This window comes from Chroicocephalus ridibundus, chromosome 6 (assembly GCF_963924245.1).
Source record: "Chroicocephalus ridibundus chromosome 6, bChrRid1.1, whole genome shotgun sequence".
NCBI lineage: Eukaryota > Metazoa > Chordata > Aves > Charadriiformes > Laridae > Chroicocephalus > Chroicocephalus ridibundus.
The window spans coordinates 16,164,596-16,191,981 of NC_086289.1; the positions used below are offsets into that span (position 1 = coordinate 16,164,596).

The window sequence follows — 27,386 nt, forward strand, 5'->3', positions numbered from 1 at the left end:
ATGGTTCTACAGAGAAAAATGTATTCATTTGATCCATTATTTATATAAAGTGCTCTTTGTAAACCTGATTTCCCATCACCCTGGATGACAGCAGGGGGAAGACAGGAAAAGAAGAGGTCCAACTTCATACCTCCAAGGGAAAGATGAGCCTGCCTGGGGACCCTGCATCACACCGGGATCCCAGAGAGGGAACGAGCCCTAGTGCCATGGGAGGCCAGTGCCACCCCTGTAGGTGGGCAGAGCCTCACCAAACATCCCAGCGCTTAAGGGTAGGAGCTCTGGGGTTCTGAGCAGATGTTGCCTTCCTTTTAAAGGTGGATGCACCACCAAGTCCTCGCTGTCCCAATGAAACTGCTTAAGCCATTGAGCAAAACCACTAAAAATAAAAGCATTTAATACGGAGTTTTCACATGAACACACAGAAAGGCAACAGTCTGAAACAGTACATACATAGCATATATAAATAAGGACAAAGATTAAAAATACTTTGGAAATGACAGACTCTGGGAACAGTTAGTGGCTGCTCTGGGAGGAAGCATCCTTGTGAGTCATTGCACAGGGCAGACAAATGAGACACATCCAAGCATGACTAAAACTCCCCCTCTCCTGTGAGATAGTGTGAACATGTTGGGACTGCAAAAGCCAAGGGTCCTAGAAGCCAAATCTGCTAGCCACCACCATCCTCAGCATAGGGAGGACAGCCCAGGGCACTGAACCCCTCCTGGGACTACCCCATCTGGAGACTGTACCCTTTGGCAGGGAAGGCATCTGAATGCAGAACGCTGGGCTGATGCCCCATAGATATTTTTTCTTAGAGCTAAGCAAATCTCGGCTGTGCCAGAAACCAGACAGTCCCTGAGCTAGAGCCATCAGTAAGGGGGCACAGCGGGAAGAAGAGTTACTTTCCTCTCATCTATAGGGGAGCAGTGTATTTAGGCTTAGGAACAAGATTGCCTTGCCAAGCAGACACCAATACAGACACACATACGCAAGTAAGCATGGGGCAACGGGGAGAGGAGGGATGGGATGAACAAGTGCTTCACCCAACAACCGCCGCAATGCAAGTAAGAGCAGAGGCAGCAGGACCAGCCCCAGCTCCCCGTGTGCTGCCGCTCGACCTTCGGCTCTGCCTCATCTCTCTGCAGAGGCAAAGCCGAGATCCCCAGGTCTCCGCTGACAGTGGACTGCAGGGGCAGGGTAGAAGTGCAGTCAGCAAAACACGCTGTGCCCTTCGGAGAAGAGCACTTAGCTTCAGCCTCCGGAGGGAACGATTACAGACACATCCAAAAAGCACATACTACTACCACAGCAAACAACCTCTGCCCTTCCTCACAGCATCCTCGCCTGCCCGGTCCCTGAAGAGCCAGAGCTCGCTCTTTGCTGCGACAGAGGCTCCTAACACCAGCAACTCCCAACTCACACATCTACAGTCCCACTACCCCCTACATTTTCAAGGCAGCTCCTTCAATTTGGGGTCAGACTGGGGACAGGCACCCACGATAAAGTACCAGGAACATCCCTTTAGACAGAGCAGCATGAGGCACATAGCTTTGTATCTAAAAAAAAAAAAAAATCACAGCAAAAAAAGTGTCAAATCCCAGTTAAGCTGCACAGGGCTCCGATGCCCTGCTTTGACAGCTCTAGCCAGTCGGACTGAACTCCCTGCTCACAACCCAATATTCACACCTCCTGCCACCAGTTGTCTCAAAAAGCTGTCAAGGACAGAGCTCTAACTCCTGCCAGCTGCTGGTTCTTAAAGATTAGAAGACAATTATAATTGGATTCCAGAGATTATTTGCTTCGCTGAGAAGGGCTGAGAAGTGTTTAGATGGCTCCCCAGCTGATTAAATCTTTATTTCACAGTAGTGACCCTGTGTGTTTCCCACCCTGGAGTGCTTGCAGACAGGTACTTGGCAAGATTGGCTTATTGCAGCACTTTAGCTTAACAAGACAGCTGACACTGGCCAGCTGTGATGAAGGTTTATCCCGTATCTAGATGGTTTCATCTCATTTCTGCAGCTCAGGCCAAAGAGCTGAACCCAGCTCCAGCCCTTTCCCCCATTTTAATGATTAATCAGGCAGTTGCCTGACCAGCCATACAGATATCTTAAGCCACAGCCTTTGGCACCATTTGCAGCAGATCACAAATGGCCAGAGCTGTCTCTCGCCTCTCATGCTGCTCACGCTGTTCCTATGCGGCACACACAGCCACGAGCCTGTCTGCTCCAGGCGCTCCAGCTTCCAAAGGCTGAGCTGTCCTGCCCCAGACAGCCTTTGCCAGCCTCCTGCCCCGCTCAGCTTAGCATCCCTGGGTGAACACAAACCAGAGACACTCTTTGCTCACCAGGCAGAGCTGTGCCATGGAAACACGAAGGCAGCGAGCAAGGACTGCCTCCAGCTCTAGTTGAAACAAAGCCATGAGTTTACTGGGGAAGTTGTTTTCCTCGGGCCCAACTTGACATGATGGCACCCAAAAATGATGGCACCCAAACCCTCTCCTCTTCTCCCAGGCTCCTCCCGTGCTCTGTACCGTTTGTGCACTCCAGCCCTTTGGGGACAGCAGGGCAAAATGGAGCCCAGAGGAAGCAGAGGAGGGCATGGCTCTAGAGGGGGCCTGGAGGTGAGGTTAGCTGTCAGGATGTGGGTGAAGGTTGGAGTCCGTCGTTCTCACCGCTAACAGAGGGGAGGGAGCAAAAACAAGCCAATGTGTTAAAAACTCAGAGCAGAAAAGCCAAAAAATACAACCTAGCAACCTTGCAGAGAAAGCTGGGAGTGCAAATGGCACTGTAATGCAAAGGGCTCTCCTTGTAAGCAAGCACTCCAGCTCTTCCCAGAGCCAGCAGGTCAGACATGCTGCACACATTTTGGTTAGATAGTGGTTTGCCCCATAGTAGAATGAAACTTAATTTATATACAGAAAGAAACAAGTCCCTGCAGTCTTTGCAAAGGTCCAGTTTCAAAAGCGCTGCCATGTTGGTGAGGGTTGCCATGAGCCCCCAGCACTCCCCTCTCAGTGCAGCACATTATTCACAGCTTGCGAGGCTGGGCATTCCCCACCCATGCGTTGTCGCGAGGCGATTCAGAGGGATGACGAATCCTTGGAAAGCAGGTGGGCTCGCATGCGTCTACAGGATTCCTGGAGCAGAGAATTAGAGCAACCGAATGCTTGAGACACAGAATGCCATGCAAGAAAAGGTTGATGTGCTGTCCTCCCCCTACAAGGACCCCCCACTGGAGTCTGCCTCCCACAACTTTTACCAAAGCAGGGCGCTAGACAAGAGGCAGTGAGCGAGCAGGGACAAACATGGCAGTTGGTCTTGGGCTGGACCAACCTCTTGTCCCTCTGCCACCCTGACAGGCTGTTAGCACAGCCCCCATGATGCCAGCTTCCCTCTGCTTCCCGTGACAGCCAGCCTGCCCGCACACAGGTACAACAGCCACAAACACCTGCTCGGGTGAAACCCTTCGAGCCCAGGCTTCCAGCGTGCCAACTGCCTGCAGCTTGGCATGGAGCAGGCTGCTACAAGCCAGGGGACCACAGCTGTCACAGAGCCCAAGACAGAGCCTTGTGTGCATGCCATCACCTCTGCAGGTCTCAGAGCCCAGCAGGCCAGGTTCCCCACAGGAAGAATAGGTATGTGTTTGTCTCACCTCTTTACGGCCCTCCAAAGATTTCAGCTTCGCCTGGGACATGTGAGCTGGAGATCCACATTTCTGTAACTGGACAAGAGACGGGAACAGGAATAGAGAGTTGGAGGATGAAGTGGCATCTACAGTCTTCCCTGGGAGCAGCCTGTACCACCAGAGAGCAGCTACCACCCAAATCCACTCTTGGTTTGTTTGGGGCATGGGACAGCCCTACAGGCAACAGGCTCCAGAAAACTTGTGGAGGAGGACGGGAGAGAGGGAGGGGGGAACAAGCCAATACCCCAGGGCAGAAACACAGCCAGAGGGACAAGACTGGAGTGCAGGCCCAGTGCTGCCACCCCTGTCTGGATGCTGCCCTTGCCATCTTCTCTGCTTTCTTCACAGCAGCTTCCTAAGACCTTATTTGATCATACAGAAGAAACTTGGAAACCTTCTCTTGGGAAGAGAACAGCAAGCAGCCCCCCAAGGATCACTGAAATGAGTGCCCAAGTCGCACTCAAACTCCCCTCACATGCTCCCCCACCAGCAGCTTCAGCGGTGCTGGGAGCAGCCCTTACCAGGTGGACATTCTCTTTGCTGACTCGCTCAGGCTCCGGTGTGGCATCCCTGCTCTTCCTCTCCAGGATAACTGGGGTTCCCAAGACCTTCCGCTGCCGTAAGAAGAGAGGGCTGTTGGCTAGTGCGTAGAGCGCAAAGAGGAAAAGAAAGGGAAGGAGCAGGATGCATTGCTGGTAAGCAGTTGAATGCTGGGAAAGAAAAAAGGAAGCTAAGCCGGGACGAAGACTGCAAAGCAGAACTACCTGAAATACCACGCCACTAGGCTGAGCCTGCCTGCTGGTACAGGGTTTGGGAGCTGACCTGAGGCCTGGCCAGGAGCCCAGCCTGTCAGAAGCAGGTACATGCTGCTGTAAGGCAGCCTACAGTGTGCTAACACCTGTGCTAGCAGGCTCAGCTACATGACCAGCTCCCTGTCAGTCCTCATCTCATCTTGAGAAGCAGCCAATCCTTCAGAAACATCCTACAGACACGCGTTTCATACATAATTACACTTTATAATAACAAGGCTTATTCTCACTGTGTTGCTTTTTCTGTCCCCAGTGGATCTGTGTCCTTTGGCAGCCAATACTTTGAACAGTCCCTAGCTTTGAGGGCGTCATTGAAGCCAGGGCAAGGCAGAAGCAGAGAGCAACATCAGAAAGTCACAGCAGAGAGCATGGGTCAGAGACTGCTTTTACCTTAATGAGGCCGCTGAAAGAGCGTGAGCGAGTGCGTCGCGGTGCTGGGGATGTAGGTACATCAGAGCCAGGAGTGAGAGCTGTAGGATGCTTATTAAACTAGGAGGAAACATGAGTGCAGTATGTTAGACCGGTTACTGTACAGTTGCACCCGTCCCTTGCTGCTGTGTGCTGCTCTACTGTTTGTCATCTGCATAAACCTCAGTTTGGCTCCTTCACACCCCAAAATGGAGAAGCAGCTCAGAGCTGCAGGGATAAGAAAGCAGAGGAAGGCCACATCTCCCACCCAGGATTACAGGGAGCTTGGATGTGAGGCTGCTTTGTGCTGGCTAACAGGTTAGCCAAAAGGAGTAGCTGTTGGAGCAGAAAGGGGTTTGGACAGGAGCTGGAGGCTGGCAGCCAGGACAGGTGCTGACCATGCCACCCAGTCTCTCCGGAGCAGCAAGTTGGCTGGGAATGCTCATCGGACCAAGAGGAGACCAGTTTGTCCACTCCCCGCAGGCAAGAGGGGACAAGACTTTTCCCTTTCTGAGGGAGAAAGCTCAACAAGGCCATGATCAGCACTGGGGAACTGGTGGCTGGCAAGTCCCTGGCTTGGAAAACAAAGAGCTCGAAGCACAGCTTGGTGCAGCAAGCTCCACCATCAGCCACATCCAGGATAGGCCTCCTCCTCCCCTGCCTTCTTACAGCTCTGTCCCTTACGCAGCCCAAAGCCCACTCTCCCCAGCCTGCCCAGAACTAGGAGCAGCTCTCAAGCAGGCCCTGCCTTTATCCCTGTGCCCAGGATTGTGCTGACAAGCACACCCCAAAGATATCTTTCCTCCCCACGCTACCTGCCGGATAAGCTTCTTCTTCTTTGCAGAGTCAGGCATATTGTGGACATGGCGGAAGAGCTCCTTCAGTGCCTCCTCCGTGCGCTGCTGGGTCTCCTCCTGATGGCAAGTGTCCAGCCGGCTTCGCTTCTGAGACTTGAGGGGCTGCAGCTCCTTGGAGCTAGGAGACGTCAGCAAATCCAGGTCGTCCTGGGAAAGCGGAGACAGCAGTCGCTTGCCATGCTTTAATCCAAACGAGCCACCCATCTGAGCCAGGCTGGGAAGAGTCTCGTGAGCTGCCTCAACCCCAGTGAACGCACAGGGCTGTGCTTTCCCTACCCCTCTGCAGCAGCACTGCACCAGCAGGCCCTGTGCCAGGAAGAGGTGACAGCAACACAAAGGTGACCCCACTGCTTCTTCCCTCCCCTCCCGGATGCCAGCTGCAGAAGCCCTTCCAGGCTTGAGAAGGGTCAGTGCAGCACCTTGCAATACATCTTCCCTCTTCTGCATCTTCCCTTCTGCAGGGAAGCATTTGCTGGCAAGACACAGAGAAATCTTGTCCCAATGGCAGCAAGTAGCCTTTATCCCAGCCCCTTTTCCAAGCAGCCCAGCCACAGCAGCAGGCGCGTGCGTCTGTTTGGAAGGCACAGCCCCATGAAGGAGCAGGTGCTGCATGTACTGGGCACAGGGAGCAGGTTTGCTGCTAAACAGGGACTGGTAGCTTTCCCTGTGCTTTTGATTAACAGATGCTTCAACTCTGCCCAATTTCCCTAATGCAGCTGCCTGCACCACCACACCATATGGTTCCCTCACTCCTGCTCTCTGACAGATCCTCTTTCATGACTTGGTTTGTTTTCAGCTTCTTTCACTCACAAGGATCCCTTCATAGTAACATACCCTCTGCCCTTTCACAGAGGGCAGGCGCTGCACTTGCTGGCCTTACCTTTGATGTATGTGCTCTGGATCCCAGATAGTGCAGCCTGGCACATTCCCGTATGTATGCTGGAGCCTGTAAGGGTGAGCAGAGAAAAGGCCGTACATACGTTTAGAGCGTTTTGCCCTGGGGCAAGAATGGCCCCAGCAAGAGCCGCTCTTCAACCATACCGCACAAGCCATTTCCATCAAGACTCAGCCTCTTCAATGATACCACACAAGCCATTCCCATCAAGACTCAGCCATTTAGGGCAGACAATGGGATTTCATGTTGCCAGTGCGGTCCCTGTTCACAGGCTTTCTTTGATGCAAGCAACCAGCACAAGTGGAACACAGAGTAAGAGCAGGGTTCCACAGGAACTTTTTCCAAGCAATTCCTCCATCTCTAAGCTTTCCAAACACGGGCCTGACAAAGAGGGCAGGGAGGGAACTTGTCTGTGGGAGGACTCCTTGTAGGGAGCAGATGCCTACAGTAACCACGAAAGCCCTGGGAAGTCAAGAAACTGCCTGTTGCAGAAACACTTCCTCGGAGAAAACTGCCAACAGCCCCACACTCCTGACAGCACCCTGCTCTGAGCTAGACAGAGGCCAAGACTGCAGGCTGTGCTTGTAACAGCCATGCATTGACTACCACTTGCAGAGAAGCTGACAACAAAATGACACGCTGTATTAGGTGTTCAGCACTCGGCAGTGCTCATCCACGTTGTCCTTCGGTTTCCCCACCCTGCTAGAACTCGAGGGGAGCCCGGTCGCTACCTGGCCCCAGGAGCCAGGTTTCCTGGCCGGGCAGTGGGTGCTGGGTGCCCAGCAGAGGGTGGTGTTACACTGCACCGTGCTGCTTCTGACCTGCCCAGGCAAAGCCACCTCTGGGCTGTCTTCCTTCTGCTGGGCTGCCTGCCCAGCAAAGACCTCCTCCCTAGTCACTAAAGGAACAGTTTCTTGTAGAAACCGTCCTCCTCCTACCGCAGAAGAGAGTACCCAGAATATACACTTGACACCTGGGATCTGTCTGGAGAAGGGGCATTCAGTCTCCTGCAGAAGGGGCGGGGAGAGCAAGACCACAAAGCACACTTACCTTGAAGAGTTTCTGAGAGTGTTTGATCATGAAGGTCACTCCATTGTTTAGCTTTGTGATATTCTCCTGAAGGTCATTTGCTGTCACCTGGCAAGGGGACACAGCCAAAGGCACAGTGGTTAGAAGGAGAGGAGGAAGGGTCTCTGCTGCCCTTGCTTTCTCTGGGACACAGACACACACAGTGCCTCAGCAGGAGACCTGCTCTGAGGAGACAGTCAGGCAGGGCTCACAGCACACCAAAAAGCAGGGCTCACAGAGCCAAAGCTGCTCTGAGAGGAAGAGAACTAGACAGCTCTGGGTCTAAACAGTTCACCAGCAGCACAAGAAACCTTGCAGAGAGACCTACAAGGTTTGTCTGGAAGCAAAGCAGCAGGACAGTGCTGTGCTTTCAATTTTACTGAAAAAGACGAAGCATCATTGCAAGTGAGACCTACGGCAGGTCTGGACTGAACACTAGGACTGACTCCTGCCAGGAAGCTCTATCTCACCATCCCAGCCTCCAACCCTCACATCACAGTATCAATGCTTAATCTTCCCATCTTGGTTCTTCCCCCATAGGCCTGCCAAGCCTCTGCTTTCTACCTTGCAATATCCCACCTGCAGATACTGAGGTATTACTCACATTTCTGGGCCATAGGATGTGGGGTGCAAACATGAGGGCAAGATTGTGGGCAGACATCTTGTTCTTGTCCTGCTTCTTGGCGGTCTGGTAGAGCAAGTCCAGCAGCAGTTTGAGCAGACTGCGGTTGGGCGCAGGAAGGATCAAAAACAGCAGCTGGAGGGCTTCAATTTGGCGCTCTTTGTCTGGAGTGCTGGTCTTATTCCCCTTCTCATCAAACAGCATCAAGTCTGCCAAATCACAAGGCAGAACATGAAGGACATATACTACCTTCCCTAACGGCAGGCCTACAGCAACCAGTTACCCTTCCCTCTTCATAGGGAGATCTCCTCCAAACTCCTACACACAGTTCTTGGCCCTCCGTCTCTCTCCCTCCAGCTTCCAGGCTCCCCACCTGATGTGTTAATCTGTGGTACTCCTCCCAGAGGACAACACAGTTGCTAATAGTTGTCATGGGTTGAAGGCAAGATGGAGGAAGTTCACATAAGGTAGTCCAATAACAGTTATTTAGTACTTAGAATCCACACCTCAGCTCAGGAGAGCCCCCCAGACTTAAAACAGATGGACACCCAGGTTACCAATGTGGGCTCTACTCCTGTAGGTATCTGTTTATTGCTGGAGAGAGAAGACTGGGCCAGACAGACTTGGTCTGATTCCTTAGGATTTTCAGTTCCAGTCTTTCCACCATTAGGCTGAGATGGCAGGAAGATTCCTTCTTACCCTGCCTTTAAGGATTACAGTTCCTCAGCCCAGTGTGCAGCTCTGTAGCATTACCAGGTTTCTAGAAGACTAGCTCCTTTTCCTCTGCTCATCCCTCTGCATCATCAACATGTGCCTTGTTGCTCACTCACCTGCAATTTTGAGGTGGGCATGGAAGTGCTTGTGTGTCAGCAGGGGCTCTGGTAATTCACCCAGGAACATCTTAAGCAGGGTGGCCACATCATTGGAATGAAATTCCCCAGAGTCCAGGTCAATATCTGTACCACTGTTTAGAGCATCCTTTAGGATCTGTTGCCTGATGCTGTTGCCTGGCACCCGAAACAAGCCTTCTGCTCTTAGATCTGCTCGTCAGAGGGAAGAAAAAAGGTCACTGATTAATCAGAGGCTGATTCCCTCTTCTTACTAAAGCAGTTCCCTCCCCTTTCCAGAGCTTGACAGCAAACCTCAGTGAGCTGCATTCAGAGACATGACTTCAAGGTGGCTCCCCATCAGTAGAAAAAGTTCATGCACAGAGGGAAAGAGATTACCATATCTGCTAGGCAATTCTGGGGCACAGTCGCCTAGTCCAGCCCCAAACTCCTGCTGCTGGAGAACTCAGAGCTTTTCACTCTCTCTGCACCAGAGACCTGAGGTGGGCCAGACAGATACCCCTTGGGATAAGAAGACAGCACTAAAATGTCACTTACTTTTGTGCAGATACTCGATTAGCTGGGAGACCTGTGCAATGCCTTCTTCTGTCAGCGGTGAGCCAAACACCACCCCTTTCTCTGCAGAACAGAAGATAACGTGTTCAGGGAGCTCAGACCCCAACAGCCACAGAGACAAGTGGTCCCCAAAGAACAGGATCTCAGCATGCAAAGACCAGTGCCCCAAAACGCTAAGGATGAAGGTCACGAGGACCTCCACAGATGTGAGATATCACAAGCATTCCCAAATAAGGCACTTCATCTCACCATGCTGTACTTACAAGGGCTTCATCATCCTGCTTCTTACCTCAGCTTAATTACAGTTTTTATCAGCTAAAGCAAACATTCTCTAGCTCCTGAAAAGAAAACAACACCAGAACAGATGCTTCAGTTTTAAAGGCAAGCCTGGACCTTATGGAAACAGCAAAGTGGGAAGGGCAGATGTAACAGCCTGGACTGCCCAAGTGCCTGACACGTTTGCACACTCCACATCTGGGAAGGAGCGTCCAGATTAATCCTCACTGTGGCTTGGCATGGAGTGGAGCAGAAGGAAGAGGTGCAGCTATGAGACTACAGGAGAGGGAAACAAGCACTAGAGGGGAGAGCAGACATGATCCAACTGGCTCACGCTGGTCTCCTTTTCAGGGATGGGTAATCCCTGGAATTCCCTAATTTCAGTGAATCTCTCTTCTATGCCAGCTGCCTTGGCCTGAGTACAGTAAAGTATGAAGTATCAGAAAGCTGAACAAGGAAGAGATAGAAAAAAAGGAGAGTAGTGAAGCAATGAGCTGGGCCCTTCTCCATATGGAGCACTGACAGCTCCTCTCACTCCTGGAGTTTGCTTTCATCTCATGGGGCTGTTACAGATCAGGCATGAGCTGCCAGCTCCAGAACTCCATTCAACACAGCCTACAGCCCCGAAAGAAGACAGAAGCACCTGAGCTGAGGGAAGGAGATACTTGAATGGAAGGAAACATTAGATGAGAAGCCCATTTAACTGAAAGGCACTTGTTGAACCAATGCAGAACCAGGAACAGAGCTGGTTTGTCCTGCTCTTGCACTTAGGCTTCAAAGAGCCAACAGATTTAAGAAAAGAATATTCCCTCCCTTATCCATGACCAGACTGCCAGGAGCATGGGCCAATTCTGAGGGCAAGCTGGGCATTTGCACCCCAGCTGTCTGTGGCTGAAGATTTCCCTCCCCATTGTTACAGCTGATAGCCCAGCAGTCCAAGCAGTGCATTGGCTGGTCTGATAAAAGTTATATCCCCCACAAGCTTTCTCCTGCTTTTTTTTTTTTTTGCCCCTCATAGCACATTTTGATTTTACTAGCATTTGTCTGTTGTACCACACATCTTACTGTTCTGTGGTGCTGAGGCTCACAGTGTGTGGGAAAGACCTGGTTAACCCCATGCACTTCTCTAGCAGCCTTCCTGTGCAACTAAATTTATTCCGCCTGAAGAATGTTCCACTTTCTTCCAGGACTTCTGAAATATATGGTAAACCACCAGGAACTCCAGCCTCCCGTTAAATCGAGAACTTTCTGACCTCTGTCTGATAAAGCGTGTGCTTCAGTCTTGCTGGAGAAAGGAGGGCAACGTGACCTCTTGATCCACATGTAAGATCTGAAAGGCTTGAGTGCAAAGGGAGAGAAGGGTTGGCAAAAGATTCTTGTCCTTGAAGAAAACTAAACTCATTAGACATTCAAAAGATAGAATCAATAGTGGCCAGGAAAGGAAGAGGAAAATACATCTTGAGACATGCAGGGCCTGACAAATTTGATTTACTTTTGAAGTCAGAAGTTGATATCTGAATGAGAATTTGATTCTCAAAGAAACTTGAAAGAAATGTCTGGAGAATGGATGCTGAGTTACGAAGGCTTAGATGTTATTGTACGATTGCTTCTGAAACTAAGCAGCAGCATGAGATTGAGTTTCCTGATGCTCAAAGGAGTTGTAAGTATTTGCAGTTTGATCAGCTCTCAGCTCTATGGTCCTTGGCCTCTGGCTTTGAAGAAATAAAACCTGTTTGTTCTAGCTGGTCTATAACATGAAGAAAAACAAATGATGGCTCCAAGATGAAACACACAGTACATGAAACTGATTTTCTCTGTAGGCACAAACTACTTTTTCTCAGAGTTTGGCCAAGGAGTTCACAGACAGTGCCTGTCAATGCAGGGAGACGCTGCCATTGCAGCCTGGGAGTGCAGCCAGCAGACTTGGAAACATCTGCTAACTGTAGCTGTAGTGAGACACACGGCCATGGAGACATCTGAATGGGGGAAGGCGGAGCTCCTGGGGAAGAGAGCTAGTGGGAGACGTCAGGTCTGATAAGAGCAGCGCTCCAACAGAGTACAGATAATTTAAAAAAGAAGTTAGAGAAGGCTCACAAGTCCCTACTAGAAGGTTTTGACAAGAACAGGGAAGTTTCCAAACATGCTAAGAAAACACTTTCAACTTGGATACTCACTCACTTCTGTTTGTCAAGTGTCTGAATTTAAGGTGTCCTGCTGCTCTCCTGGAACAGAAGCAGGAGCAATAACAGGTACAAGGACAGCCCAACTGCAGTCTGGGGGCAGTGTGAGGACCTGTTATTATGGTGCAGCAAGGTAAGTCAGTCATGGCAATATTGAATAATTCTCACCTAAGGAAGCTAAAGGACTTGACTCGCAGAACTTGATTTTCCCCTGCAGTGCTGTCCAGCCCAGGGTGAGCGTATCTACCAGGGTTTCCACTGGATGAGCCAGGAGCGGAGGGCGGAAGCCAGCACCAGACAATTCAGCCTGAGCAATGTGGGATGCAGAGCTTGTCCTTATGAAACTCAATGGAGGAATAGGTTTGGTAGAATCAAAAACACTTAGAGAAACTGTATAAAGGTTGAAGACCAAAAAAAAAAAAAAAAGGTGCACTCGGACATAGTGATACCTCCCTTCTCAGAGGTACTCACAATAGTGGGAATCCTCAAAGGAAGGGGAAGACTAATTAGCTGTATTCAACCTCAGGCTTGCCAGCATCTGAAGGCAGCTACCCACAGCTTCTCTGCCAGCAGACAGCCAGTCTAGCTAGGAAAGCAGAGCTGATGAGGGATGTGAGAGGTGTCCAGATGGAAGAAGTTTCTGCCTAGATGAGTGAGAAGGTTTAACTGAACTTACCAGGAGAACCAGGCTCCCCTTGAATGTGAGCAGAGGTGGGAGAAGACACACATACACCTAGAATACCCTTTTAGTTACAACGAAACAGAGTGGTAAATGACAGCCAGTGAAGAGGAGGGGATCTGAACACAGCTGTTCTCAAAAGCAAATCTCAGACTTCTGAGAAGGGGCCTGGGGCTAATGTTTCATAACCAAGACAGCTGAATTTGAAAGAGAAGATAAGAATTGTCAGTTTACCAGAAAAAAAACTCCATCTGAATGTTTGTCTCAGAGAGAAAGAGAAATATGTCATCTCCTAGGGTTGAATCTGGGCTTGAGCAGAGTCAGTCTGCAGAGCTTTGTCACTGACTCACTGGATTGGGATGTGGATCAGAGCGGCACTGGCATTTGGATGGGAGATGCTTACAGATTTCTGAGCTGCACTGACGAGACCTTCCAGAGAGCTGGGAGAACAGCTGAAGGACACGGTGGACGCTGACTGAAGTCAGTGGCCTGGAAAACCTGGGCATTATTGTTCTTCATGGAACTTGATGCTCTCAGCCTTTACTAATATTCCATCACCAATGAGGAAAGCTAATGAGCTAAGGAAAACGGAGCAGGGACTAGCATGGACACAAAGAAGCAGAGAGACAAGGACACCTTGGTGTGTATTGGAAGAACCTGCGGCTTGTTCAGGCACCTCAGCACTATCCACAGAGCCAGACCAGAAACATTCAGAGACCAAAGCTGTATCTCTGTGGTTTGTGCTGCACTGAGCGCAGCGAGCAGCAGACCCACCGAGGCCAACCTGACACAAACCACAACAATAACCCCCAGAAGATGGGTACTTTAGAAGTGGCAGGGCGTTTCCTGGAGGAACCTCCTGGCCTCTGTTTTGCTCCTTTCTAGAGCCAGCGTCCCCAGAGATTACAAACCTACAGTATTAAAGTATTCAGCACAAGCTCAAAACAACAGGTCTACACTGAAAGTTTTGTAAACTGCGTGTAACAGATTATGACAGTCAGCACCACCATAAAGGTAGACACCAGACCTCATGCTATACTCACCCTTGCGCTTCAGAGACATCAGAGAACGAAAAAATCCAGAGGCTGAGCTGTTTGCCCCAGGCAGCTTTGGGTCCTCCTCTCCCATTAGCTGGGCCAGCTCTGCCCCAGGCAAGTCAATGAGCCTGGTAATGTTGCTGACTACCAGCTCTGTGAACACCTCTGGTTTTTCATGGCGCAGCTTTTCCACAAAGAAGTCAGGATTGAAGATGATCGGCTGGCTGCGGAGGGAGGAGTCATTGCAAATGACAAAATTGCAGATGGCATCTCTGGAAAAAAGGGAAGGAGAAAAAAAATACAGTAACTCCTCATTGCTTTGTTTTTTACAGCCAGCTGGTCTGCCCTGAAGGAGACATCTGCTGACACAGGAGCTACCCGTCTACACCATCAGCACTGTCTGCCTTCAGTGGGTGTTCAGCACAGCGCAGTTACATTTCCCTTTGGAGAAAAAACATTGCTGGCCTGTTTGTACAACACAGCCCCAGACTAGCACTCCATAACGTGACGGTAACATATGCAACACATGACAACACCCAACTAAAATCTTCACTGTATCTACAACCTAGTAGCTCAGGCAGTTATGACATCCAATATTTTACATTAACTTACCACTATCAGTCTTAAATAAGTTTGGTTCTGTCTCCTTCCCCCCCCCGCAGAAATTCACTCCCCATGGCCTGAAAGTCTAAATCCCAATCTTTTTTTCACAGCCAGCTTATACTCATCAATTCCCATTGTTGTTCCATCACCACTACCTTCCTATCAACAAATAGAGAGCTCCCATGTCCTGGGACTTTGTTTTTATGATCATAAGAGTGTAACAACACCAATCCGCAGTTCTGCTAGGGATGCGGTCCAATGATCCCAGGTGACAAGTCACCAGCTCTTGGTCACTGCTTACCACCAGCTACGATAACTGCCCAGCTACGCACTCTGAGTCTGCAGCGAGTGGGAACTCATCAGTATTAGCACAAGCCATGCAACATCAGTCCTTGAGGAACCCTTAGTAACCTTCCTCCTAGTACATCTCTTTTTGGCTCACCCAGTTTTTGTCTCTTCTTCAGGCTGGCCCTTTATCTGATCTCCCTATTCTCTACTGACACCTACTTTCTCCATTTCATAGCTTCTCATGTGGCATGGGAAAAGGGATGCACCTGAGACACTGCTTTGCTAAGGGTTATCTGTAACAAGTACTTAGCCCTACCAAAGGTTAGATAAGCTACATTTACCATGTCTAAAATAAAAAATAAAGAGTTATCAAAGAGAGAACTCAGGTTAATCAGTACTCTTAATTCTCACACTTAAAGCTTATCCCAATTTCCATTTACCTCTAGGTCTTTCGTTACCATCTTCCCACCACTGTTTCAAACACACTTCTGAAGTCAAGCCCACAGGCTAGAGTTGCCTAGCTTGCTTCTCCTGCCCCTCTTTTATTTAAATGTGAGGATTAGTGTCATTATTCTCCAGCCACAAGCTACTGCCCTATGTCATACTCTGCTACGAAGTGCTGGCCCTGCGAGTTGGTGTGCCAGTTCTTCCAGGGCTCTGGGTGGAGGCTGCCTACCCACCCAGCTTGCACACACTGCGTGCTTTCACCGCGTGACATTCCCCAATCCTTTAATCATTCTTGAGCTCGTAGATAATACTTTCCTTTCCACTATTTCAACATCCTACCTCAGTGTGAGCTCCCACTGAACACCATTTTCCAACAGCAGCTGCCAAGCGCACCGGTAACAGAAATGCTGTGTTTGTGCACCAGGGATCGTGTCAGTCCCTTAGGTGTGTGGTGGCACCCGGGAGGAAGCACACCAATCATCCCCGAGGCCACCAAAGGCTTTCCCTCCAAAGCAGGCTCTCCCACAGAAGATCAGAGCACCCTGCCCATCCTGTTGTCCTCTCTGCTGAGGAGTGGAGTACACGTCACCGTGTTCGGACCATGCTGGGCATCTCTGCTCAGTTCTCAGCACGCCTGCCACCGAAAGGGAGGGTTTGCAACCCGCTGGACCTTACACCCATCGGTTCAAGCAGCAGAGCGCTTCACTTACTAGTTCAGAGATCTGATGTAAATCGACAGCAGCTAACGAAGGGGACATCAAAGCACACACTGGCAAGTCACCTAACTCCAGCCCGCCTCCACACAGTCTCTGTGAACCCAACAGTTATCTGAGATACTGCTGTACATCTTTGACCTGAAAGACCATCTTGGTGTGATTTCCAGGGTGCGTGATTGGAATAAGGGAATGAAAGCTGGGACTCAGACTACACAAGGAGAAAGATACTTGCTGAAATCAGAGGAAACCGGGCTCTCAGCAACACTTGCATCATGAGAATCCGTACAAAACCCTCTCCCCTTGCCACTGCTCTCCGCGGATGTCAGAGACTCCTTCAAAAGCATGGGGAGGAGGAAGGTCTGCAAGGCAGACTGCAAGGCAATCTGCCAGGTCATCTAAAATTTTAGAAAGCTCTTAAAGGCTCCCAGCCGCATCTCTCAGAGTGGCCTCGCGAACATGCTGCCGACTCCAAATGGGGGCCATATTTTTCCGAGTACCTCCCAGCCTGTTTTTCAGCAGTTTGTTATCCACAATAAATCAAGAGCGAAACGCAACAGCTCAGTATCGGCTGCCAAAAAGCAACTGCCAATCGATCTGATCATATTCGCCTTTCATTGCACGGGGCTACAGCGCACAAGCAAGTGCCAGCTCTGCCCATAATGTGGAGCAAGCCCTTTGCTTGAAACCCATGACAACTCATTCTGTGGCAATACAGATCCTGAGAAGGGTTAATAGCAAGTGTATAGGCCCAGTGACCCTGCCTGCAATGATCCGTGCACTGTTATTCACTCACTAGCAGTTTTGTTTCCCCACAGAGAAAGATATGCAAATACTTTGCAGCAGTTACATCAAGCATCACAGATTATCTGCTCCCTCTGACAATTAGATATCTAGATTCAGAGAAAGAAAATTAAACAATTTCGTCGACTAGAACTGACTGACATGGCTTCTCTGCACAGCCAGCAGTTACAAGTTGCACAAAGTTTAACAACATTTAATGCAAAAATAAATAGAAAAAAGGTAAATTTCTTACATGAGTGCTGAGAGCTTTTGGAGAGGCATTAGGAAGCAGAGACAGGGAAAAGAACTTGCTCCTTGTTTCCAGCAACAAAAGAAACCTGCCTGTCCCAGCACAGCCTATGCAAATTCCACGCATGCTACGAGACACAAGGGCGCATTATTGGGTCTGAAAGGCCCCCTTGGCACACACTGGGCATCAGCCTTCACACAGAGACAAAACAGAAAAGAAAAGCTGGACAAATTGATTCATGTCTCTTGCCAAAGGCTGCGTAGCTGGAGTTTAACGGCAAATAATTCCTACATAGAAACCGGGGTTTTGAATTAGGACCAGCATGGTATTAAGTGTTCTCCACCTGTATCCAAGAGGAATCCACAAAATAGCCCCAAATCTACCCTGTGTTTGCCATGAGTAAAGCCATGCAAACACATTCCCAACAGCATCCAAGCACAACCGATGTTACGGCACTGGCGGGACAATAACAGAGTCCCTTAACTGCACAACCCTGTGCCCAGAAACCTTGCTAGAAACACTCTCTGCCCTTGCCTTTTATACTTTTATATTCTTTCAAAGACAAAGCACGTAGATCGGCCTCTACAGAGTTGGCAACAGCACCTGGGCATTGTTCTTTGCTACCATTACTGTACCACCATATACCGTTCATCCACTTCAGGTTTTCCCATTCCATGTTTCTCTGGATTCCCATCCAGTTTCCTTGCCTGCCGCAGCTGGGACCAGCCTTGTATACTCTTATTGTGGTACGGCACTTCAATGAGCTACTTAATTTTGAAAGGTCACTTTATTAGCAGCTCCTCCTCGCACAGAAAATTTGCCTTTGTATCATTATTGCTAATCAAAATGGAAATGTGAAGCAAACCCCTATTTCTGAGCAAAGATAAAGCCCCCACTGGCTTTACACACAATAACCCTGCCAATCCTCGCTGCTGCACACGCTATAACCTTCAGAAAAAGCCATGCGCCCCATCTGCTGTTTTCATGTTAAAAAAGGAAGATGGATGTACTCTACCTACACTCACGGTTTATAGAACAGCAGCAAAAGGGAGATGAACATGTATTTGGGGAGCTTATTCCCTTTTTTTTTTTTTTACTTTGCTTGCAATTACAGAGTTATATTTTCTATATGCTGTGATCTCAGATTGCCTTACGACACATCAAAAGACAATAAAATAAAGGAATAAATAGCTTCCTCTCCAATCCCATGAATAAAATCAAATCCCAATGAATAATAAAACCTTGTACTAATAGGGTTGTGATTAAGACAGCAGATTCAAAAAAATGGGTCCTATATTGTGCTGAGATTCTTGCCATTCTAGTATCTTTTAGGAGCGAAGCCTGTGATCCCCGCCAAGCCACAAAGAAAGCTGTCTGTCACACACAACGTTCTTGCTTCAGGCATGACAGCCCCATCATTTCATGGGGAGTGGATGGTGCAGGAGGTCAAAATCATGATGGATCAATTAATCCCTAAGGTAACTAGATCCAGGCCAGGGAAATGCCTTGTAAAGTAGAGCAAAAAATGAGACTTTAACTGGTAAAACCTGGTGATTGAACCTGTGGTGCAAGAGCTGCGCAAGCAGGCAGATTAGCTCCTGTGGCAGCACGCTTGCGTTCGGATAGGTGAGACCTAACTGTTTTTAGTGGCTTTTACAGATTTTATATTGTTCTAGCTCCATCCATGTGAAGGCAGAAACAGGTTCAATCAACATGAAATAGAGCATAAGGAGAACACAAGTAAGCCAAGAAAGAGGAGGAAGAGGTACCTTTGGGGCAAGGCATTAGCTGTGGATTTCTAGCTGGGAGAGTGGAAAAGCTGGAAGCTGCAGATTTCAGGGGAGCCTGATGTACCAAATTCAGCGGGCAAAATCCACCTCTGGTGCCATTTTGCGCACTTCATATGTCGTCACTAAAGAGCTAACACTTCAGACACACCATAGTAGATGAGTTTTATCATAGAGGAGTAAAAGGATTACAGAGCTTTTTGAAAGTAAGGGAGATAATGGAAGAAAATCTCCTTCTATAACAACAAAATCTTTAGACTGTGAGAAACAGCCAGGCGACTACCAAATACCGAGAGCAGGACGATAAGCAGGCAGTGCTAAAGAACACAAAACGTGAGGGATTCTTTGCCCGGCTAAGCACAAAGGGAGACGGGACAGATGCACGCAGGCTCGTATTTCCCCAGGGAGAGAGAAGTAGCATCCTTTCCTATGTTGTGCCAGAGTAAGGAATCAATTAACGAGGATGTCTGAAGACAGTATTTCCAGAGCCAGATAGGAGCCATCCCAGATTTTGCAAAGAGATGAAAGGACCGTAGTGGAATTATGTGGAATCATTTTAAGTAAAAGAGGACTAGAAAACAAATTATTTCCTAGATTTAAAAAAAAAAAAAAAGATTTAACAGCAATATAATGGGAGTGGACTGTAGAGACATTAGAAGTGACTTCACAGTTAAGGTTGCTTTGAGGACTGTACTTCAGACTGACATTCTTGTAAGACAGCGTAACAAAGACCACATTCAGGCCTCAGATTTAGCACAGTGACTCTTCACAGGATGACTGATTTGCCTCTGAAAAATGTCAGGAAAAACACACAGCAATTTTTGCCTAGGGTTATACTCATAAGGTCTTTAGGGGCAGAGAGGGTCCTTTTGTGATGAGTACACAGTGCATGGCACAGCGGGTGCTGATCCTGGACCAGTGTCTCTAGACTTAAGACAAGTAAGCCATACTAGCTAACGCTGACTTTTTAATTTTTGCTTTGCTTTCTTCACATTTAAACAGCTAACACAGAGTGATTCAGCCTTTTGGCTGTGGGAACCAGGTAATAATAAACAATTTAAACAGCAAGGAGCCGGGAAAGAAAGCTGCTATTATGTGATGGCAGCCTGTGCTGGACAAACTGGAACTAACGTAACATCTGACCATCTTTTGGACATCAGGTAAATTGGATATCCATGTCACTGCTATATCACAGGAAATCAAACTCTCTCTCAGTAAAAGACTCAAAGCAGACCTCAGCAGCATCAGCTACACATCTGTGATGTGAACCTGGAGACAGACCTGTTTGGGAAGATAAAAGGGTTGGAAGTCAGGGAAGCGTGCTTTGGAAGAAACACAAAATGCAAACATATTACCAGCGTCAAAGAAAACCGCAGTAGCAAGACAGCTTGATATACGTGAAACATCAAAAAATTTGCATTTCAGCATGCATTTCTCAAGTTTGACCTCAGTGAATTCTTTTGTGATATCTTTAATAATAGCCACTGGAATATTTTAAAGTCAACAAAGCAGCGCTTCAATCAGCCATCACCACAACATCAGCATATCCAGATGCCTTCCAGTGCTAGGAGGAGGAGAACTAAGAGGCGCCTTAGAGAGGAACCGCATAGTCACTGCAGTGCTCCTCACCAAGTCTCCCTCCCAGCAGCACCACCACCACCGCTCTGGATGATCCCACAGCGTGCGATGGCTCGGCCTCCTACCCAAGGCTCTGTGAAAAATACAGAAACACAGCTACTGCCGGAAAGCCAGTAATTTCACATTAAAGATCTGTGAGCTCACATGTCTGCCTTAACATCAGAATAACACAGTCTAACAGCATTAAATAGCAATGCCGCTCCGATTTTCATGACTTTCAATGCAGTCTAAAGTTTGTGTCTTTATTTTAATATAAACCCCTACTGGGAGCAGCAATAGAAGAGGAGCCTTAGATCCAATCCTGATTTCACTGAAACCAGCACCAAAACGGAATCTTTTTAGATGGCAGCAGCTGCTTCTTCTCATTACTGATCTATTCACTTTTATCACTGTGGCACTGGGAACCTCGGTCACAGCTGGGGACTCCACTGTGCTCCATGCTGTACAAACACAGAACAAAGGCAATACCCTGTCTTTGGAGGGCTGATAGCTAAATCTGAAATGAATGCTGGAGGGACAGAAAAGAGGAGGAATCCCAAGAGAAGAGGCAGCACTATCAGTCAGCATGACTGATATAACTGAACTCCGCCAGCTTTTCTGTAGACAGTATTAAAAAGGAGGGCAAGGAAGGACAGGAAAAATAATCAGGTCACACTGCAGATATTTAGAAGAAATCCAGCTTCTGCGCGAGGGGCGACATGGGACTGAGCACAAAGGAGCTGGTTTGAAAGCTATCAGGCAGGGACGGCTGGGACGCGGGGCTGAGGAGGCAGGAGCTGAGCTCCAGGCGCTGGCCAGGAGCCGCTGGCGAGGCAGGGACAACAGCCCATCGGTGCCCGGGAGGCGGAGGAGCCTGGCAGCACCGTGGGGCACTGAGTGGCCGCATTCGGACCCCCACAGCAGAGTGGGAGGGTCACAGCCTCCGCAAGCCCTGCAGCCACTTCCCACCACCCAGAACATGCCGGGCAGGAATGCTGCCTCCTTCGGGAGAAGGTTGCCAGGGCCTGGGGGCTAGTCTGTATAGAAAATATACTGATGTATTTTCCCTTCCCCAGTCATACAGTTATAATCATGTCAAAACAATGATGTGTCCAATGTCTAGGACAGGAATTCTGGTTTTTCCCCACTCACTGCAGAATTGCCCACCACAGCCTTTGACTACAAGTCAAACTAACAAACTGCAAGGGCACCTCCTCTTTTCATGTACCCTAACACCTTTCTTGTGTAATCTAAAATTCTTTACTGAACATCTGTCTATGGATTCTCACCAACTGACTGCTCTTCAGCTTCATTTGTATCCCAGGTAGGAATTTTCTTCACACTTTTGTCTGTTTGGTCCTTAGCCTGGTGGACCGCAAGGTCCACACGTCTGCTGTATCCTCAAAGCATGCATGGGTACTTTCCAATTGCCCATAATGATAGCATTCCCTTACTCTCCTCATTTTAAAATGTCTTTAACTTCTTTTCTTCCCCATTTTGAGTATACTGGAAATCAATAAGAGACATGGCCCAGTCCTACCTTTACCTCCTTGGCCTCTAGCACTCAGAAATTGCTGCATGCACCTCTGATTGTCACCCTTACATTTGAAAATAAGAGCCCTAAGGCATCCTTCAATAGCGGGGGAAAATGCAGTCCAGAGACTAGCAAAGATACACCATGTGAATGCTTCTCAGTCCAGTAGCTCCAAGCCAGTGTCCAGGCAAGAACAGAATTACCATCTATAAAGAGGAGCCCCCCAACAATGAGGTTAACTTCTGACATGAAAAATAGAGCAATCACACAAAAACAGCCAGCAAAATTAACAAGCTATTGTAGCAGCTTGTCTGGGAACGCAGAGTAACCCAGCAAGGAAGGAAGGATGTTTTCCTCCAGCCCTCCCACAGGATGATAATCACTCAAAACTGGTAGCACCAACTGGCGCCCAGAACACATCCGGGAACCCCATCCCACCATCAACATCAGCAATTTGAGTACAGTGTGCTGTAGCATTCACAGGTTCGCTTGACTGCTGCTGTTTTTTCTGGACCAAGGGGATACCAATTCCTGTGTCAGGACCCACAGCCAGTTCCCAACAGTACTGTTGAGTGAGATTTTATGGTCACAGCCTGGCAAATACAGAGAAAAAAAGGTACTCAGGAAGTCACAGCTCTTATTTTTGTTCGTTACACTTTTGTAACTCCACAACGCTCCTTAGCTCCGGAGGCACAATGGACAAGCTGCATGCTTGCATCTGTATTTTGTATCATGGTGGCGTCAGCAAAGGATGAGAGCACATCAAATCCCTTTCCATCAGCAATCCTCTGTAGACACCACTGAGTATGTCAGAGGCCACATCCCATGTTCCAGATGTGCAAACTCTCACAAGCTGGAATTGCAATGAGGCACACCTGGACACAGGCCAGCATTTCAATAAGCTGGTGACATCTGGTCAGGGCTGCCGAGGCACACGGATAAACAGGCTGGGCCAGCCGCAGAGCAGCACAGCATGCAGCGCCAGAGACACGGAGATGCACAAAGCAGCCCAATTAACTCACCAAATTGAACAGAATGGGGGCCCAGTGCTTTTGAAGGGGATTTGGGCAGGCTAGAATGTCAAAACCTGGAATACTGTAGACAGATACCATAATTCATATGACAATAACCTACACCGTCACTTTACACGACGCTCCCATACCGATCAGAAACTCCTTCTCTTCCCATCCCGCCTGAGAGGTATTCTCTGTCTGGATTCACCGATTTATCTGCGGAGCCCAGGGAGCAGGGATATACTTATGGGCTGCTCTGGAGGATGCGGAGTGGCACGTGCGTGAGAGCAGAGCTCCAGGCTCCCCTGAGAGCTGGTGAAGGATGTCCCCTAAAAGTCTTGTCACTCCCCAAGGCACGGCCAGCCGTAGCATGCTTGTCTCCTACGACATGACAGCTCGCGAGTGGGGCTGTAGGAATACCCCTATGGAACTCCCAAACCATAAAGCCATGTTTCAACCTCGAGTCCGAACTCCAGCAAAACAAAAAGGGAAACTAATGCCGGCTCCCCCGAGAGCTTCCTGCTTCTGAAAAATCAGAGCTGACACGTTACCACTCGAGAAGAAAGGATGTTTTGGCCGGACTCCAAATTATTAGAGCTTTATAGGCCAAAAGCAAACATATTAAAAGTTCTTGTAAGCCAGCTGGCAGGCAATTATTTAAGCGGCTTATCACATTCCCCACTATCTACAGTTTCTGAAAAAAAAAATATTATGAGGAAACTCTAGATAGCTTAATTGGAATTACCTAGTGTAGAGGTGAGAAAGGCCAAGAGCCAGGGAGGGAGGCAGTCGCACCTCGGAGAGAAAAGGGCCCAATGTCAGAGACAACAGTAAGTGTAATAATGCATTACCGCAATGAGAGGCCAGGAACAAAGCAGACCCGTGAAGCTCTGAAACAAAGGTCTGGCCAAATTTATCACACCCTGTGGCCACAGTTCCTCCCATTTCTCTCCCCAGTCTGGCTCCAAGACCCCTGTGACTTGGGATCAGGGGAACCCACAGCATCAGTCCCCAGCATCACAGCGTGGGTTTGGGGAGAGCCTGTGGAGAAGCAGCACAGCAGGTCCGTGCCTGAATCCAGCAGAGCACAGACCTTGGAAAGGGCTTCGGCTCCCTGTTCTTGCCTCCAGCTAAAGAATGAGTGAGAAGGACATCCTACAGAAAGAGCCAACTCCGAAACAAGAGGAAAATACGGGGCCTCAGCTGTGACCAGGAGCCTAATCCAGCCTACAGAGGGACGGTGTTTCCAAGAGGAACCTGACTTCAGTGCGACCATTAGATATTAGCCAACATTTCCATGCTGCCCTGTCTCCTTCCCATCTGTTCATGCCACTTACTAAACCAACACACGCTGAAGACCGTTGACCTTTAGGACAAGGCATTTGATTTCCCAGCACAGTATCTAGCACTCGGTCCTTCAGTTTCAGGCTGAGCCGAGTGCCCAGGCACCTTTAAAGGAGCATTAACGGAGCCCAGTGACATTTTCATACGCATGTAAATGTGTGCACAGCAACAAGGCAATGACTAGGCTGGCAAGGAGACCCAGACGCTGCTTTGGGCTATGTGGGCAAGCAATGCTCCCCCTTCACGCAAACAGACAATAAACTGAAGCGTAGCAGAACAAGGATCCTGTTGTCCAAGCCCATCCCAGGCCCTGGATGAGAACAGGACAGGGTGTTACGTGCAAACGTATAAAAATACTGCAAACGCAACACAGCCTCGCGTTCGGGTCTGGATGCGCGCCTGACAGGGCTTGGACTGAGCAGGGGGTTAAATGCAAGTCTAGGTCTCAAAGATTTTAGTGAGAGCTGTGGAGATGGGAATGTTTGAATAAGATTGTCCCCTGCTCCAGGCTATCTTCAGAGAAAAGTGGCCATGTGTTCAGATTTGGCTTTAACCCTGGAACCAATCATTTTTTCTGCGTGACCCTCAGCAAGTCACTTTGACTTTTTGCCATTAAGTCATGTTTACAGTGAACATTTTCCTATTTGCAGTAAAACATAGATGGCAATTGTGTCTCCTTTCATTGCCTGTTTACAACGTGAGCTTTTGATGTCCAGTTGTGCAGTGACACTCTATCAAGCCATTTTAACAAGATGCTTCACGCCTTTTTCCAGCGCATCCCGCCTTCCGGGCCCATGGCTTTTTCCCTTCCACTCATCCCACCCCTGCCACATCAAATACATCGTGAACACTGAGGGCCTGGCAAAGCATTTAGGCGCTGCTTGAATTGAACATTAAATACATTCATTAAACAGACAGATGTTTCTCTTTTGAAATCGAGCACTTGGGCACACTGCAATCATCATTCTCAGTTATGAAAAGCCAGGCAGAGGTTAGAGAGACCACAAACAAAAGAGAGACCCACACAAATCATCTTTTGTCATGTTCAGTAACATTTGGTAAGGAGGTTAAGACAACCAGCTTTCATTTCCAATCTTTAAGTCAGCGTGCTATAAGACCACACGCACAGCATGCAAGCTTTACTAGCTAACTTGTGCTTCTCTACAGATGTAAGGAAATAGGGGCAAAAGCATACTCTAAAAAAAAAAAAAAAAGTATGGAGCATACTTTAAGAAAAAAAAAAAAAGAAAAGAAATTAAAATAGCAAGCTCCATGGTCTTTGTGGTGATAGACCTGCAAAGCAAGAGATCAATTTGCTAGCATTACCTGTGGGTGACAAGAAAGTATTGGGCTAAAACTTACACTTCAGGCTTTGCTTTAACACAATCACTTGCAGCTGGGGGTATGTGGGTAAAGAGCTGGGGGATTACGTCCTAAGGCCAACTGTGAGCCTCTAACAAATAAATTCAGTCATTTAGACTGATCTAGGCCACGTTTAAAATGTTTTATCCAAAAGAGCATTTTAAGTACCAGCTGCACAGAGCATACTCATCCCTTTATCTGGTCCAGCATTTTAGATGCTCCCTGCTCAAATGTGCCACATTGAGCACCGTCTCTTCATCTGCCTCCTGGAGCAATGCTCTGCCCTAACCCCGGCACCACGGCGGTTCTCCCAGAAAAGCACAGCAAGCGCCATCAGGATGGGTCCCACTCAGCAGAGAACGGGACCACTGCGAATCAGGCTAGATATCAGGCATCAGCCCTCAACTGTATTTATTTTGTAAGTCCACAAGGATTACCACTCAAAGGACACTCAGTTTGCAGCTCCACATGCAGGAAAAAAAAAAAAAAAAAAAAAAAAGAGGGAAAAAGAGGAAGAGACATTACAGCTCTTTAGCACTAATTGAAAAACAGTGTTCCAGCGAGATGCTCATATAGTCTCCGCTGTTTTATTGGCAGCAGTCACAGAACGGTTATGCATATGAAAGTATGTGCAAAAGATTAATTATGTGAAGGCTACAGCGTCTAGAAAGCAAGAATAACGCGCCTAGAGTGGACAAAGCAAGGGAGAAAGGTCTGGATGTGAAGCGAGTCTATATAGTGCCATCACCCTACCAAACCCTGCAACTGCCAAGTGCTCGGTACCGGGTCTCTCTGCGGCTGCAGGAGAACCGAGCACAGCCCGGCCCCGGCACGGCACGGCTGCCATTCCTGCGGGCAGAGCCGCCGGGCGGCCGCTTACCTGGGCGAACGGGAGCTTAAGGGCAACGCTTGCCCATGGCACAGCCCCCCTGCTCGCGGGGAGCGGGATCGCTGCCCTGGCAGGAGGAGGAGGAGGGGGCGGGGGGGGGAGCGGGCGGTGTCTCCCCCGCAATGCAGCACCGACAGGCCGCAGGGAGCCCTCCCCGACCGACAGACGCGCGGTGCCGAGGGGACCGCGGCGCCGAGGGGCAGCGGGCCAGCACGGACACGGCCCCGGTAGCCCACTCACCGGGCGGCACCGGGGGGCAGCGACGCCTCGGCCAGGGAGAAGGCCAGCCGGGGCGAGCGGCTGCCCCGCCGCCGGAGCGGGGACGGCGACAGCCCGGCTCGTCAGGGGAAGCGCCGCAATGGGCGGGATGAGGCCCAGGCGCGCCGGCCAGCGCTGCGGAGGGGTGCGGGGTGCTCGCAGAGGGCAAGACCGGACCGGGCAGCGACCGAGGTCGTCCCGCCGCCCCGGGGAGAAGGTGAGGGGGCGCCGGTCCCCGGGGAGCCCCCTTCCTACCTGCCGCCGGGCGCCGATGCTCCCGCCGCCATCTCATACCTGCCGCTCCGCCTCCCCATTGGCCCGCCGCACCCCGCCCCTGGCCCCGCCCCGCTCGCGACACGCATCGCCATTGGCTACAGCCAGCACCCCCCCCGCCGCCATTGGTCAGTTCGAACGGGCAACAGCCGATCGCGGCGGGGGGAAACGGCGGCCCCTGCCGCGCGAGGCACGCCGGGAGTTGTAGTCCAGTGGGGGGGGCTCGGCGGGGCCTGTTGTCGGGCCGGAGGCACCTTCAGGGCGGCAGAGTCGGCCCGAGGCCACACGGCCGCCGGCCAGCCGTCCC

The 27,386-nt window shown here is 49.6% G+C and overlaps 1 protein-coding gene across 2 annotated transcripts; it reads right to left on the reverse strand.

Moving 5' to 3' along the window:
- Positions 1 to 404: 404 nt before the first annotated feature.
- Positions 405 to 27,125, reverse strand: ARHGAP19 (Rho GTPase activating protein 19). 2 transcript variants are annotated; one of them, XM_063339789.1, is made up of 12 exons: positions 27,062 to 27,125; positions 13,925 to 14,190; positions 9,729 to 9,809; positions 9,174 to 9,383; positions 8,326 to 8,552; positions 7,704 to 7,790; positions 6,639 to 6,704; positions 5,717 to 5,905; positions 4,884 to 4,982; positions 4,206 to 4,298; positions 3,652 to 3,720; positions 405 to 3,136 (listed from the first exon to the last, which is right to left on the reverse strand). In XM_063339789.1, the coding sequence occupies exons 1-12, from the start codon at positions 27,118 to 27,120 to the stop codon at positions 3,080 to 3,082; spliced, it is 1,503 nt and encodes a 500-aa protein (XP_063195859.1). In that variant the 5' UTR covers positions 27,121 to 27,125; the 3' UTR covers positions 405 to 3,079. The 2 variants fall into 2 exon arrangements, with proteins under 2 accessions (XP_063195859.1, XP_063195858.1); XM_063339788.1 differs by having other exon boundaries at positions 4,206 to 4,394.
- Positions 27,126 to 27,386: the final 261 nt, after the last annotated feature.